This window comes from Salvia splendens, chromosome 20, assembly GCF_004379255.2.
Source record: "Salvia splendens isolate huo1 chromosome 20, SspV2, whole genome shotgun sequence".
Classification (NCBI taxonomy): Eukaryota; Viridiplantae; Streptophyta; class Magnoliopsida; order Lamiales; family Lamiaceae; genus Salvia; species Salvia splendens.
The window spans coordinates 22,637,813-22,650,483 of record NC_056051.1 but is presented as its reverse complement, the minus strand read 5'-3'; the positions used below and the strand labels follow the sequence as shown (position 1 = coordinate 22,650,483).

General features: G+C 48.1%; 1 protein-coding gene across 1 annotated transcript; it reads left to right on the top strand.

Moving 5' to 3' along the window:
- The first annotated feature begins 658 nt into the window (after window positions 1-658).
- LOC121780846 (baicalein 7-O-glucuronosyltransferase-like) lies at window positions 659-2,101 on the top strand. The gene has a single exon (XM_042178486.1). It carries the CDS (start codon window positions 700-702, stop codon window positions 2,041-2,043), a length of 1,344 nt encoding a protein of 447 aa, XP_042034420.1. The 5' UTR covers window positions 659-699; the 3' UTR covers window positions 2,044-2,101.
- The last annotated feature ends 10,570 nt before the right edge of the window (window positions 2,102-12,671 follow it).

Genomic DNA, 12,671 nt, shown 5'->3' with positions numbered 1-12,671 from the left:
ATCATAATCATAACATTCTACAATATCAGTTACGTACATCACATTATAAATTACTAATAAAGGATGGGATTTACAATTAACTTTCTTAGCCCAAGTCAATATAAATTGAACACCAACTATGATCAAAACGATCCATACAACCTAGCTAGTAGTATATAATTTTAATTCATTTCTAATTATTTAAGGGATAATAGATATTTATTCACGGTCAAATTTTACCTTTAAAAACACACACACGATATTAATTTCTCCAAAATCCCCGTACTCCTCTAACTTTAAAAGTTCAAAAGAGATCATTAGATTTCAATTTATCCTTCGAAAATTTCCAAATTAATTTCAATTCTCTTACACTTATTATAATTTTTATTTTCAGATATTTGGGACGGATATCTATCCAAGTTTTTCTTCCGGAAATGATTTATGAGTTTTTACCCTAAACCTTTAATATTTCCTTAATTGCAAAAATATGGATCGAGTAAAGAAAGAGAATAACATGAATTTGAAATTTGTAAACCTAAGGGCACGACTCTTCCACGTATTTTCTCTTTGGAAGTATTAATGTGGTGGGTAGAATGTATGGTGGGAGTGCTCTACTGTAGCTAGATGTAACTAGACAGTTGGAAGTATATTTATTGTTTGAAGTATATTACATGCTCTATAATAAGTGAATTGTAGTACCTACTTCATAATGCATCAAAAATGGAAAAAACCATAATTCTCTACTCTGCGGCGGAACATTTGAGCCCGACGGTAGCGCTAGCCACCTTCATCTCCACACACTACCCCACCCTCCCCATCACAATAATCAGCACCGCTGACTCCTCCGCCGCCGCCTCCACCCCTCCCTCCGTCACATACCGCCGCCTCCCCGACCTCCCGCCGCCCCAAACACCAATCAAAAACCACGTCGAGGCCTTCTTCGAAATCCCCCGCCTCCACAACCCCAACCTCCGCGCCGCCCTCGAAGAAATCTCCCAAAAATCACGAATCGCGGCTCTGGTCCTCGACTTCTTCTGCAACGCCGCGTGCCAAGTCTCGGCCGCCCTCGGCATTCCCACTTACTTCTACGACACCACCGGTACACACGGGGTGGCAGTGTTTCTGAACTTCCCTACCTGGATTGAGACCGTCGATGCCGACATCGGAGATATGAACGAATACCTTTACTTCCCCGGAATTCCGGGTATCCTCTCATCAGATATGCCACAGATAATGTTTTTCCGAGGGAGTAATGTGTATAAGCATGTCCTGGAAACTGCGAAGAACATGAGGAAGTCTTGTGGAATCCTTACTAATGGATTTGACGGTATCGAACTCAGACCTAAACAAGCCATAGAAAACGGCCTCTGCGTCCCCGGCGGAGTAACTCCGCCGCTTTACTTAGTCGGCCCGCAGATTCCGAAACTCAATCCAGCTGTAGATCATGATTGCCTGCGCTGGCTCGATGCGCAGCCGAGAAAAACCGTCGTCTTCCTCTGCTTCGGGAGGAGGGGTTTGCACTCCGCCGAGCAGTTGAAAGAGACGGCGGTGGCGCTGGAGAGAAGCGGCCATAGATTCCTCTGGTCGGTGCGGAATCCCCCGGGGAAGGGCGGGGGAGATCCGAATCTGGAGGAGATTCTGCCGGAGGGGTTTCTGGAGAGGACTAAAGACAGGGGGTTTGTAGTAAGGTCGTGGGCCCCGCAGCTGGAGGTGTTGGGTCACGAAGCCGTGGCCGGCTTCGTGACCCACTGCGGGAGGAGCTCGGTGATGGAGGCAGTGGCGAGCGGGGTGGCGATGATCGCGTGGCCGCTCTACGCGGAGCAGAGGATGAGTAAGGTGTTTCTGGTGGAGGAGATGAAGGCGGCGCTGCCGCTGGATGCGGCTGAGGGCGGGTTCGTCACCGCGGACGAGCTGGAGAGGCGGGTTAGGGAGCTGATGGATTCGAACACGGGGAGGGAAATACGCCGCCGGGTCGCAGAGATGAAAACCTCCGCGGCCGCGGCGTTGGGCGAGAACGGATCGTCCGTGCTTGCTTTGCATAAGTTTATTAGTGATTGTTTGTAGTCGAGTTTAATGGTTAACGATGATTTATTGATTTTTGTGCCTTGTGTTTTTATAGTTATATCTGTGTGTGTTTTGGAACAATGAAACTGATGGGGTACGTACTAAACAAGCCCAATAGCAGTGACGGCCCATCAGCCCAAAGCCCAAGGAAGAGTATCAGTTCGGCATTACCAAAGAGTTCGGCCCCAGCCGCATTACCAAAGAGTTCGGCCCCAGCCTACAGCTCGGTAAAAGCCAACCAATCAGTTCGGCATTACCAAAGAGTTCGGCCCCAGCCTACAGCTCGGTAAAAGCCGACCAATCAAGCTCTACTCTCAGATCGGCAAAAGCTGCTCGGCAATAGTTCAGAAGTTCGGTCTCAGTATTCGACCGAACTGGGAGATAGTGGACTCATGCAGAACCTCCACGACCTCCACTACACGATCTATTTAGTGGTGTCAACTCATGCATGGTCTCATGCAGGATAGCGGACCAAACAAAGAGATAGTGGACCCATGCAGGATCTCATGACCTCCACGACATCCACTACCTAGTTAGTGGTGATGCAAGCCACGACCTAGTTAGTGGTGATGCAAGCCACGATCTTAGTTCAATGTATAAATAGAACTTAGATCAGATAGAGGAAGGGCTCTAGACATCAAATATCATATAGCAAGTCTGTATTTGTAAGCTGTAAACCAGATCAAGCAATACAATCTTGCCCTCCTTTCTTCCCGTGGACGTAGATTTACCTCAGTAAATCGAACCACGTAATTCCTTGTGTCGTGATCTATATTTTTCACCCGCATTTGTTACCATCAAAAATTCGCCTAACCATCACTGGCGCCGTCTGTGGGAAACAGAGAACCAAATTTGTGATAAAGCGAATTTTTGACCCTTTTTCCACCCCAAAAAAAAAAAAAAAAAAAAAATGCATACCAGATCACATAACACCCATAATACCGTTCGTGATAACCCTGAGGAAGCTAGTCCAGCCCGCAGGTGTGGAAAACAGCCTCAGGAGAAATCTACTTCCAGTTCTCACGGAGAAGGAACAAGCCGCTCAAAGACTCATCGCACCGAGTCTTCCCAGCAGCCCGATTTGAACGAGGCTGTCAAGTTGTTTTTGGCCGAGAAGCAGGAAGAGTTCTTAATTTTCCTGCAAAAGGGCCAAAAGCCGGAGACGAAAACGGTGGATTCTCCCTCCTCATCCAGACATGAAAGTCACTACCGCAGTAGTGCCGTGTCTTCCAGGAAGAAGAATCCTCAACCCCGACATGTTCCTGTTCCTCCTCGGTACCGGAATCACAGGAGAACTCCATCTCCTCCATACCGAAGAGATGTCGGGTTCGCCATGTACGGAGCATTGAAGACTCCGTTCTCGGACGATATCACCCAAACTCCCTTGCCACAGAACTACCGAACTCCGTCGATGACTTATGACGGGTTAGAGAATCCTCATGACTTCCTGGGACGCTATCAGTATAACATGGCGAACCAGGGTCTCAATGAGGTCCATATGTGCAAGCTGTTTCCCGAGCTGCTTATCGGGAACGCAAGAAGGTGGTTCGATAGCCTCCCCCAAGGCAGCATTAGATCTTACCGAGATCTAATGGATGCTTTCCACAGGAGGTTCTTTCAGAAAGCGGAAGCCCGAATCACTTCGGCTCAGCTGCTTTCTATACGTCAAGGTCGCGACGAAAAGATCAGCGACTTTATGACGAGATTCCACAAGGAATGCCTACAAGTAGACGATCTCAATGATCTACTTGTCATTTCGGCATTCCAAAATGGAATCCTGCCCGGAGCTCTCTACAGAAAGCTCGTGGAATGCAGTCCGCAAACAGCTCAAGAGATGTGGGACATTGCGGACCAATTCTCCCGTGCCGATGAGGCAGACCGTCGCAAACGGTCTTTAGACAGCTCATCCCGAGGAGACAGGAGGAAGCCCGATCATAGCGATCAGGGACATCCTCGCCGAACTCCTTTTGGCGATCAGGGACATCCTCGCCGAACTCCTTTTGAAAGGATTCAAAGGACTCCGGTGCAAGACCGATTGGGGCCACGTCTCAATCCCGAGAAGCCGCCCGCCCAGTTCGTACCATTGAACAAGTCGAGAGCGGAAATTTTCGAACTGCATTCCGATATGTTCGAAAAACCAAAGCGGATGACGAAATCGGCCGCGCGTCGACCTCAGGATCAATATTGCTCCTTCCATCAAGACCACGGTCACGATACCGAGGAGTGCCGACATTTGGCTGCAGGTATTGACGCTCTTGTGAAAGCAGGGACGTTAAAAAAATACCAAAGCAAGCAGCCGAAAAAGAACAAAAAGCAGAGAGGTGCAAACTGCGCTCCTCAGGATCTGAAAAAGCAACAGGACCCCGAAGACGATGACGAGCTGCAATATGATGGAGTAATCCTGACTATTGATGCTCTCCCTGCCGGGAAGACTAAATCGTCCCTGAAGTCAGAGCGCAGAGGCTTCAATCGAGAGGAGCCAACGCATAAAAGGCTGAAGCAGGACGAAGTGATTACATTTTCAGATGCAGATCCCGTCCCGGCCATCTCTCCTCATCAAGACGCTATTGTCATCCAAGCCGGAGTGGCAAACAAACTGATCCACAGAGTGTTTGTGGATACCGGAGCGTCAGTCAGCATTCTTTTTAAAGAATGTTTCGATAAACTAGAAGTGGATCCAGCTCGGCTCAGTCCGGCTCCACTTCCTCTGAAAAGTTTCGCCCAGGAGGACACCCGCCCTGAAGGTATTATCAGCCTTCCGATCACGGTGGGAAAAGCGCCTACAAGCTCCAGTACGATGATCGAGTTCTTTGTGGTAAAAGCTCGGTCCCCGTACAACATCATCTTGGGAAGAGACTGGCTCAACACAGTTCGGGCCGTTTGCTCTACTTATCACCTCACCATCAAGATTCCCACTAAAGGTGGGATAGCGGTCATCCGAGGTGATCAAAAGAGAGCAAAAGAGTGTCTGCAGATTGCGCTTAAAAGTGCCGAGCAATCAGATCGGCATCATCAAGCATAGCAATCACAGCAGCCGGAGTCAGAGGCAAGCGAAATGACCGAAGTCACACCAGAGTCGAACTCAATGACCGTTCAGTTATACGAAGATGATCCATCCAGAACGGTCAAGATCGGTTTCGCGGGAACGCCCCTACTCCGGGAAAAGACCATCCAGCTCCTCAAGGAGTACAAAGATGTCTTTGCATGGTCTCCGTTGGACATGACCGGAGTGCCCCCTGAGGTAATCACTCATCGGTTAAATATTGATCCTTCAGTCCGGCCTATAAAACAGAAGCAAAGACTCTTTGCGGCAGAAAGAAATCAAGTCATCCATGACGAAGTCCGCCAATTACTGAAAGCGGATGTATTATTCGAGGTGAAATATCCTTCTTGGGTGGCCAATCCTGTGATGATCAAGAAAAAAGAAGGAGGATGGCGGATGTGCATAGATTTTACCGATCTAAACAAGCACTGTCCTAAAGATTGCTATCCCCTTCCGAACATAGATAAAAAAGTAGAAGCTTTGATCGGCTTCGAAATTTTCTGTTTTCTTGATTTATACAAAGGCTACCACCAAGTTTTAATGGATGAGAATGATGCTTCAAAAACGGCTTTCATTACTGACTTCGGCATCTTTGCTTATAAAAAGATGCCATTCGGTTTAAAGAATGCCGGAGCCACATATCAAAGGATGGTAGATAAGCTCTTTCGGCATTTGATCGGAAAAGAGGTTGAAGTGTATGTTGACGACATAGTCGTCAAAAGCAGAAGCACTTCGGAGTACGAAGACAACCTCAAATCCACCCTCGACGTGCTCAAAAAAGCCAACCTCAAACTCAATCCCCAAAAATGTACCTTTTTGGTAGATTCGGGAAAGTTTCTGGGTTGTTGGGTTTCAAGGGACGGACTCAAGGCAAATCCCTCAAAAGTTCAAATTGTTCAGAACATGGCGATGCCGAAGTCCATACATGATGTGCAAAGACTAACTGGATGTCTAGCCGCACTGAATAGATTCCTTTCCCAAGCAGCCGAAAAGCAACTACCATTCTTCAAAGTGTTGAAAAAGGCACCAAAGTTTGAGTGGGGAGCCGAGCAGAAAAAGGCTTTTGACGAGCTCAAAAGTTATTTAGCCAAGCTTCCAATTCTCTCTGCTCCAACAGAGGCCGAAGTGATATTCTTATACTTAGCGGCATCAGATCAAACCATTAGCGCGGTGCTTGTACGAGAAGAAGGCCTAAAGCAGCTTCCCATCTACTTTACAAGCCGAGCATTAAGAGGTCCAGAAACAAGGTATCAACCTCTGGAAAAAATTGCTCTGGCATTAGTAAATGCAGCAAGGAGACTGCGGCCATACTTCTATGCTCACAAGGTATGCGTCTTAACCGATCTGCCACTTCGGCAAGTTTTGACCAAGCCAGAAGCATCAGGCAGAATCGCCAAATGGGCCATAGAGTTGGGAGAACACTCAATAGAATATCTACCTCGGAAAGCCATCAAGGGACAAGCCTTGGCAGATTTTCTTGCAGAGGCAAAGTTCGATCAAGCAATCCCTGTTATTGCCGAACAGAAAAATCCTGCCAATGACGAACTAACACAGCCCCAAGAATCCGAAGTAGAACCGCCGGACTGCTGGAGTGGATTCGTAGATGGAGCTTCGAATAAGACGGGAAGTGGAGCTGGTATTCTACTTATCGCTCCCGACGGACACGAGGTAACTTATTCACTTCGGTTCTTATTCCCAACTACTAATAACGAAGCCGAATACGAAGCCCTCCTTGCCGGACTTCACTTAGCGCAAAGTCTATTTGTCAAATCTCTCAAAATCCATTGTGATTCACAAGTCATAGTGAATCACATGCTGGGTACAAGTGAAGCCCGAGATGAGAGGATGAAAAAATACTTGGACAAAGCGCAAAGCATTAGCCGAAGTTTCTCTTATTTTCGGATAATCCGCATTCCCAGAGCGGAAAACAGCCGAGCAGATACTTTAAGTAAGTTGGCCTCATATCCGAGCTCAAAGGTGGAGGAATTACTGCACCGAAGCATTGATGAAGCTGAGGTACATTCAGTAACCAGCTCGCCGAACTAGATGACGCCGATCTTACAGTATCTAGATCAAGGACAACTGCCCGAGGATAAGAGAGAAGCTCGGAAAATCACATGCCGAGCACTTCGGTATGAACTTCATGAAGGAGTCCTATACAGAAAGTCCTACCTTCAACCGTTATTGCGATGTGTAGGACCAGAAGAGACGGACTACATCCTTAGAGAAGTTCATGAAGGATCTTGCGGTAGCCACATCGGAGCTAGAGCTTTAGCTAAAAAAGTTCTGAGATGGGGATATTATTGGCCAACTTTGGTACAAGAAGCAGTGCAGCTCGTCAAGACATGTACGAAGTGCCAAATTCATGCAAATATCCCAAGGATGCCGCAGACCGATCTATGTGCTATGCAAAGCCCTTGGCCTTTTATGCAATGGGGCATAGACATAGTAGGACCACTACCACAAGCTCCTCGGCAAATGAAATTCCTTATCGTTGCCGTGGATTACTTCACGAAGTGGGTGGAGGCTGAACCATTAGCTACGATAACGAGCTCGAAGGCATTGGATTTCGTCTGGAAGAACATAGTGTGCCGATTTGGCATACCCCACATCCTCATTTCGGATAATGGGACTCAGTTCACCGACAAGACATTCAAGAATTGGTGCCAAGAGCTGAATATTCAACAGCGGTTCACTTCGGTCTCCCACCCACAAGCAAACGGACAAACGGAGGTAACAAACCGTATCTTGGTGAAAGGGTTAAAAGCTCGGTTAGAACAAGCCAAAGGACAATGGGTAGAAAATCTCCCTCAAGTCCTATGGTCCTACCGAACTACACCCAAAACCTCCAACGGTGAAACTCCGTACAGTCTGGTGTACGGCACTGAAGCCGTGATTCCGGTTGAGATCGGCGTACCCAGTCCCCGAACTCTAAATTTCTCCTCAGAAATGAATGATGACGGACTGAGAGCCGAACTAGATCTGGCCGAAGAAAGAAGAGAATTGGCCTGCATAAAAGCAGCCAAGTACAAGGAGCAAGTAGCCCGGTATTATAACCAAAGGGTGAAAAAGCTGCAATTTCAAGTGGGAGATCTCGTCTTGAGAAACAACGAAGTAAGCCGAGCAGAAAAGCTGGGCAAACTCGAACCCACATGGGAAGGTCCATATCGGGTGTCAGAAGTCCTCGGCAAAGGGTCTTACAAATTGACTCACGTGTCAGGAGAACAAGTACCCCGAACATGGCACGTTTCCAACCTTAAGAAGTTCCATTTGTAAGAGACAGTCCGGTCAGTCAGTCTTGTGTCTAGTTCGGTCCTAGGGGTATGTGCTTTCTTTGTTTTTTACTTGTTTTTCATGTTTGTCTATGTGCGTTTTGTTCGTCTATGTGCGTTTTGTTTGTCTATATGCGTTTTGTCTGTCTATGTGCGTGTCGTCTCTTACAAATGTTACTGAGGTATCTTGTTCTTCGAAGGCTGATCCCCTTTTTAGAACATATATAAGCCAACGATTGTGAGTCCAAGCTTCTAAGGAGGATACAAGACCACAATTCAGCTTAAGAAACAAGCAGTTCGTCTGAAACGAACTGCAACAAAGGGAAAGTCCGATCCACGCGATAAAACTCGCCGAACTAGGACAAGGGAAAGTCCGATCCACGCGATAAAACTCGCCGAATTAGGACAAGGGAAAGTCCGATCCGAGCGATAAAACTCGCCAAATTAGGACACAAGCTTAGTCCGGTCAAAGAAATTTACTTCATAAGACCAAAGACGAGTCCGGTCAAAGAAGTTTACTTCATAAGACCAAAGACGAGTCCGGTCAAAGAAGTTTATTTCATAAGACCGAGGACCAAGTCCGGTCAAAGAAGTTTACTTCATAAGACCAAAGACGAGTCCGGTCAAAGGAGCTTACTTCATAAGACCGAGGACGAGTCCGGTCAAAGAAGTTTACTTCATAAGACCGAGGACGAGCACGATGAAATTTTTTCGCTGAGCTGTAAATACGCAGTGATAGAAGCGAAATGAAGATTTCATTTATTAAAACTTGTTCGGCATACAACTCCGCTGCCCTACGAGAAGGCGTTACGCTATTACAAAGGACTATTCTACTGTCCCTGGTTGCTAAAGTTGAGCCATCTATTCACAAAATCCTCGTGAAGCCGAGTTCGGGCGTTCCGGGCAGCTGAAGAATAAGCAGGTCGACGAGATGCTCTGATCGACCTACCGCCTCTTCCTTGAGTCCGGGAAGTACTGGCACCTCGGCGGCGAAGAGTCTCTTCACGAAGCATTTGTTGATCTTGCTCACTCATAATCACAGCTCCTCTACGAACTTCAGTCTGTCCTTGTCTTGACGTTTCCGGTTGCTCCTGAGTCCGTTCTCGTCTTGACGTTTCCGGTTGCTCCTGAGTTCGTTGCTGATTTGGAGTAGGATTTTGAGCAAGTGGATCAGAGGTTTGAGCTGGAGTATGAGCATCTGTTGGCGGGAAATGCCTAAGGAATCTCTCGATTGAAGGACGCCGGGAAAGAACGATGTCGTACCGAGAAGCCCAGCGCCGCAATGATTTCACAACTTGTTGGCAAGCCGAGCTCTCCAGCGCATTGTTCCTCCGGAGTACATGATATTCCTCCCACAGTTCGTCAACTCGTTCCTGAACTTCAGAGATGGTCATTCCCCCGCGCCTGCTGATGAAATCCTCATACGCAGTCCTCTCAGCGACAGCAGTATTCAGTTCGGCCTCCAGATCTTTCTTTTCGGACTCTAAGTCCTTATTGTCGGCCTCCAGCTTCACTAAACAAGCCAAGAGTTCGTCATTCTTCATCTGGTCAGCTATGGCTTTTTTCTCAGCTTCGTCTAAAGCGGAAGAGTACAGCCGCTTCCAGTGAAGTACCTCCAGCTCCTTAAGAGTTAAGAATACAAAGCAGCCTATGTCAGTTCGGCATTTCAGTTTACTGAGCAGGTAGTAAACCACAACAGGAGTAAAAGAGAGTACGAAAAGCTATACGAAGACACACGTGCAGAAAGAAGAATTTTTTCATTCATAAGAAAAAAAATTTTTTACACAAGGAGGGCTTCAAGGCCATTTTACAACAAGGAAGAAACTAAACTAAGAGAAGGGAGACGAAATCATACTCCGCCAGCTTCGTCTCCGGCTCCTCGGTGAGGTTCAGCTTCCTTCTCCTTGTCTGCCTCAGCTTCAGCCTCGGCCTCCCTGCTCCCCCCAGCCTGCTCGGTGCCCCCATCACCGATCAGCAGCACCTCTTGCTCGGCCTGCCTGTCTCCGGTCTGCCGATCGAGCTGCTCGGTCTCACCCTCTCCGTGGAAAATTGGAGCGGGTGAAACTGGCCCTAAGGAGGCAAAGATAGCCTCCATATTCTCGTCCCGGTCAGCTCGGCAACTACGAACTCGGTCAGCAGAAAGCAAGACCGAGGACGAAGCAAGCTCCTCAAGGAGCGGCAGACTCTGGAGACGAGCTGCTATCTCTAGGCCGTACAGCGGCAGGACGACTTCGGGCCCCTGCTCGGCATTATCGGTCATCAGTTTCAGCAGATCACCGACAAAGGCCGAAAATTGATTGCTCAGAAAGAGTTTCTCCGCGAAAGCACGGAGAACCTCCCCTTGGGCAACCACGGCGGCAGCATCCCTCCGTTTCGTCTGCTCTCGCTGGATGACGAGCTGGTTTTTGGCAAACTGGGCTTCATCCTGGGCCGAGATCCTAGCAGCTCTAGCCTTCTCAAAGTCTGCCTTAGCCTGTTCGGCCTGGTGACGAGCAGCCGCCAACTTCCTCTGCATCTCAGCATAATCGTTGGACGCTTTGGAGAGTTCAACGGCGACGAGCTTGGAGAGCATATCGTTCCTCTGAAAATGGAAAAAGGAAAAAGTCAAGCGAGGGGCCACAAAAAATACAGGAAAAAAGCAAGGCCAGAAAATCAAGAAGAGAATTCACCTCGGCGAAGTCCGTGGGCCATAAAAATGGCTCACAGATATGTTCCGAAGGAGGCGCCAAGACCACGTCTTTCTCTGGCGCTCTTGGGGGCTTCTGGGTCTTCCCCTTCCCCTTTGCCGAAGTGGACTCCGGCTTTTTTGGATCCGAAGAAGAGGTCTTTTGCCTCTTCGGATTCTTCTCGGCATCAGGCGCCGAGCTGGTAGCCTTCTGTTTCTCCGACTCCTTAAGCTCGGAGGATTTGCGGCTAATCTTATTTAGCAAGTTCACTGCCAAAAAGCAAGAAAGCAAGGTTAGTTTTCGCCACAAAAGCAGTAAGGCACAAAAAAGAAGTCCTCACCCTCAGTCTCTTCGTCCGAAGACGAGGAGTCGAACACGAAGTCGCCCTTGACGAGCTCAGACTCCAGGTACTGCTTCCTAATCATAGGAATCTTATTGAGCTCGCCCTCGAGCTCGTTCAACGGTTCTAACCGAGGATGAGGAATCACGGACTTCGGCCCTCTCCAGGGAAAGCCCGGAGCCGCTGTCCTATTATAAAAAAAGAAGCGATGTTGCCACTTTGGCCACTTGGTTTTGCAGAAGGCCCTAAAGGGCTGTAAAGGGATCAAGTAAAACCAAGATCCCTTCCTCTTAAACTGGAAGAAATTAAGGATTGCCCTCAGAGACAGATCCTTATCTAGCCTACGCAGTTCGGCAGCAAAGGCCGATAAGTGCCTCCAAGAGTTCGGAGTCACCTGACCTAAAGGGAGTTGAAAAAAATCTAGCAGCTCTACAAAGGCAGGGGGAAGAGGGAAACGAAGCCCGCATTCCAAGCCGGCTTCATAAACGGTGGCGTAACCCTCCGGCGGCGAGTCAGCCCTATGAAGGTCGTCGGGAATCGCAACCTTCCCCCCAGGAAAAAAATATTTTTCGTGTAAGGATATCACAGTATCCTTACTCAAGATGCTGTGAAAATACTCTACGGTCTTCTCCCCGGATTCTTTCCGGCTAGAAGACCCCTTACCCCCTTTCCTACCGCTACCTGACTCAGAAGAAGAAGAAGAAGACATGGTTCTTACTCTTTGAAAGTCTGAAGAAATTCTGAAGAAATTCTTGAAAGTGGAAGGAAATTTTTATGCAAAAGAGAGAGAATGCAGAAGAAGCAATAGCTAAAGTGTTCAAATGATGAAGAAAGGACGTATTTATCAGATTCGGAGAAGATTTCAAAATCATCGCACCGTTTCGAATCCCACCTTTTCAGGATTCAACGGCCGGATTTTACTGTCGCATTTAATGCAGTCACGCGCAAGGCACGTCCCCTGACGTCAGCCTCCCCCGTACCTTTATCCAGAATGCCGAAGTGACTCGCTTCGCCGAAGTGATTCACTTCGCTTTTCGGGGGGGGGGGGGTAGTGATGGGGTACGTACTAAACAAGCCCAATAGCAGTGACGGCCCATCAGCCCAAAGCCCAAGGAAGAGTATCAGTTCGGCATTACCAAAGAGTTCGGCCCCAGCCGCATTACCAAAGAGTTCGGCCCCAGCCTACAGCTCGGTAAAAGCCAACCAATCAGTTCGGCATTACCAAAGAGTTCGGCCCCAGCCTACAGCTCGGTAAAAGCCGACCAATCAAGCTCTACTCTCAGATCGGCAAAAGCTGCTCGGCAATA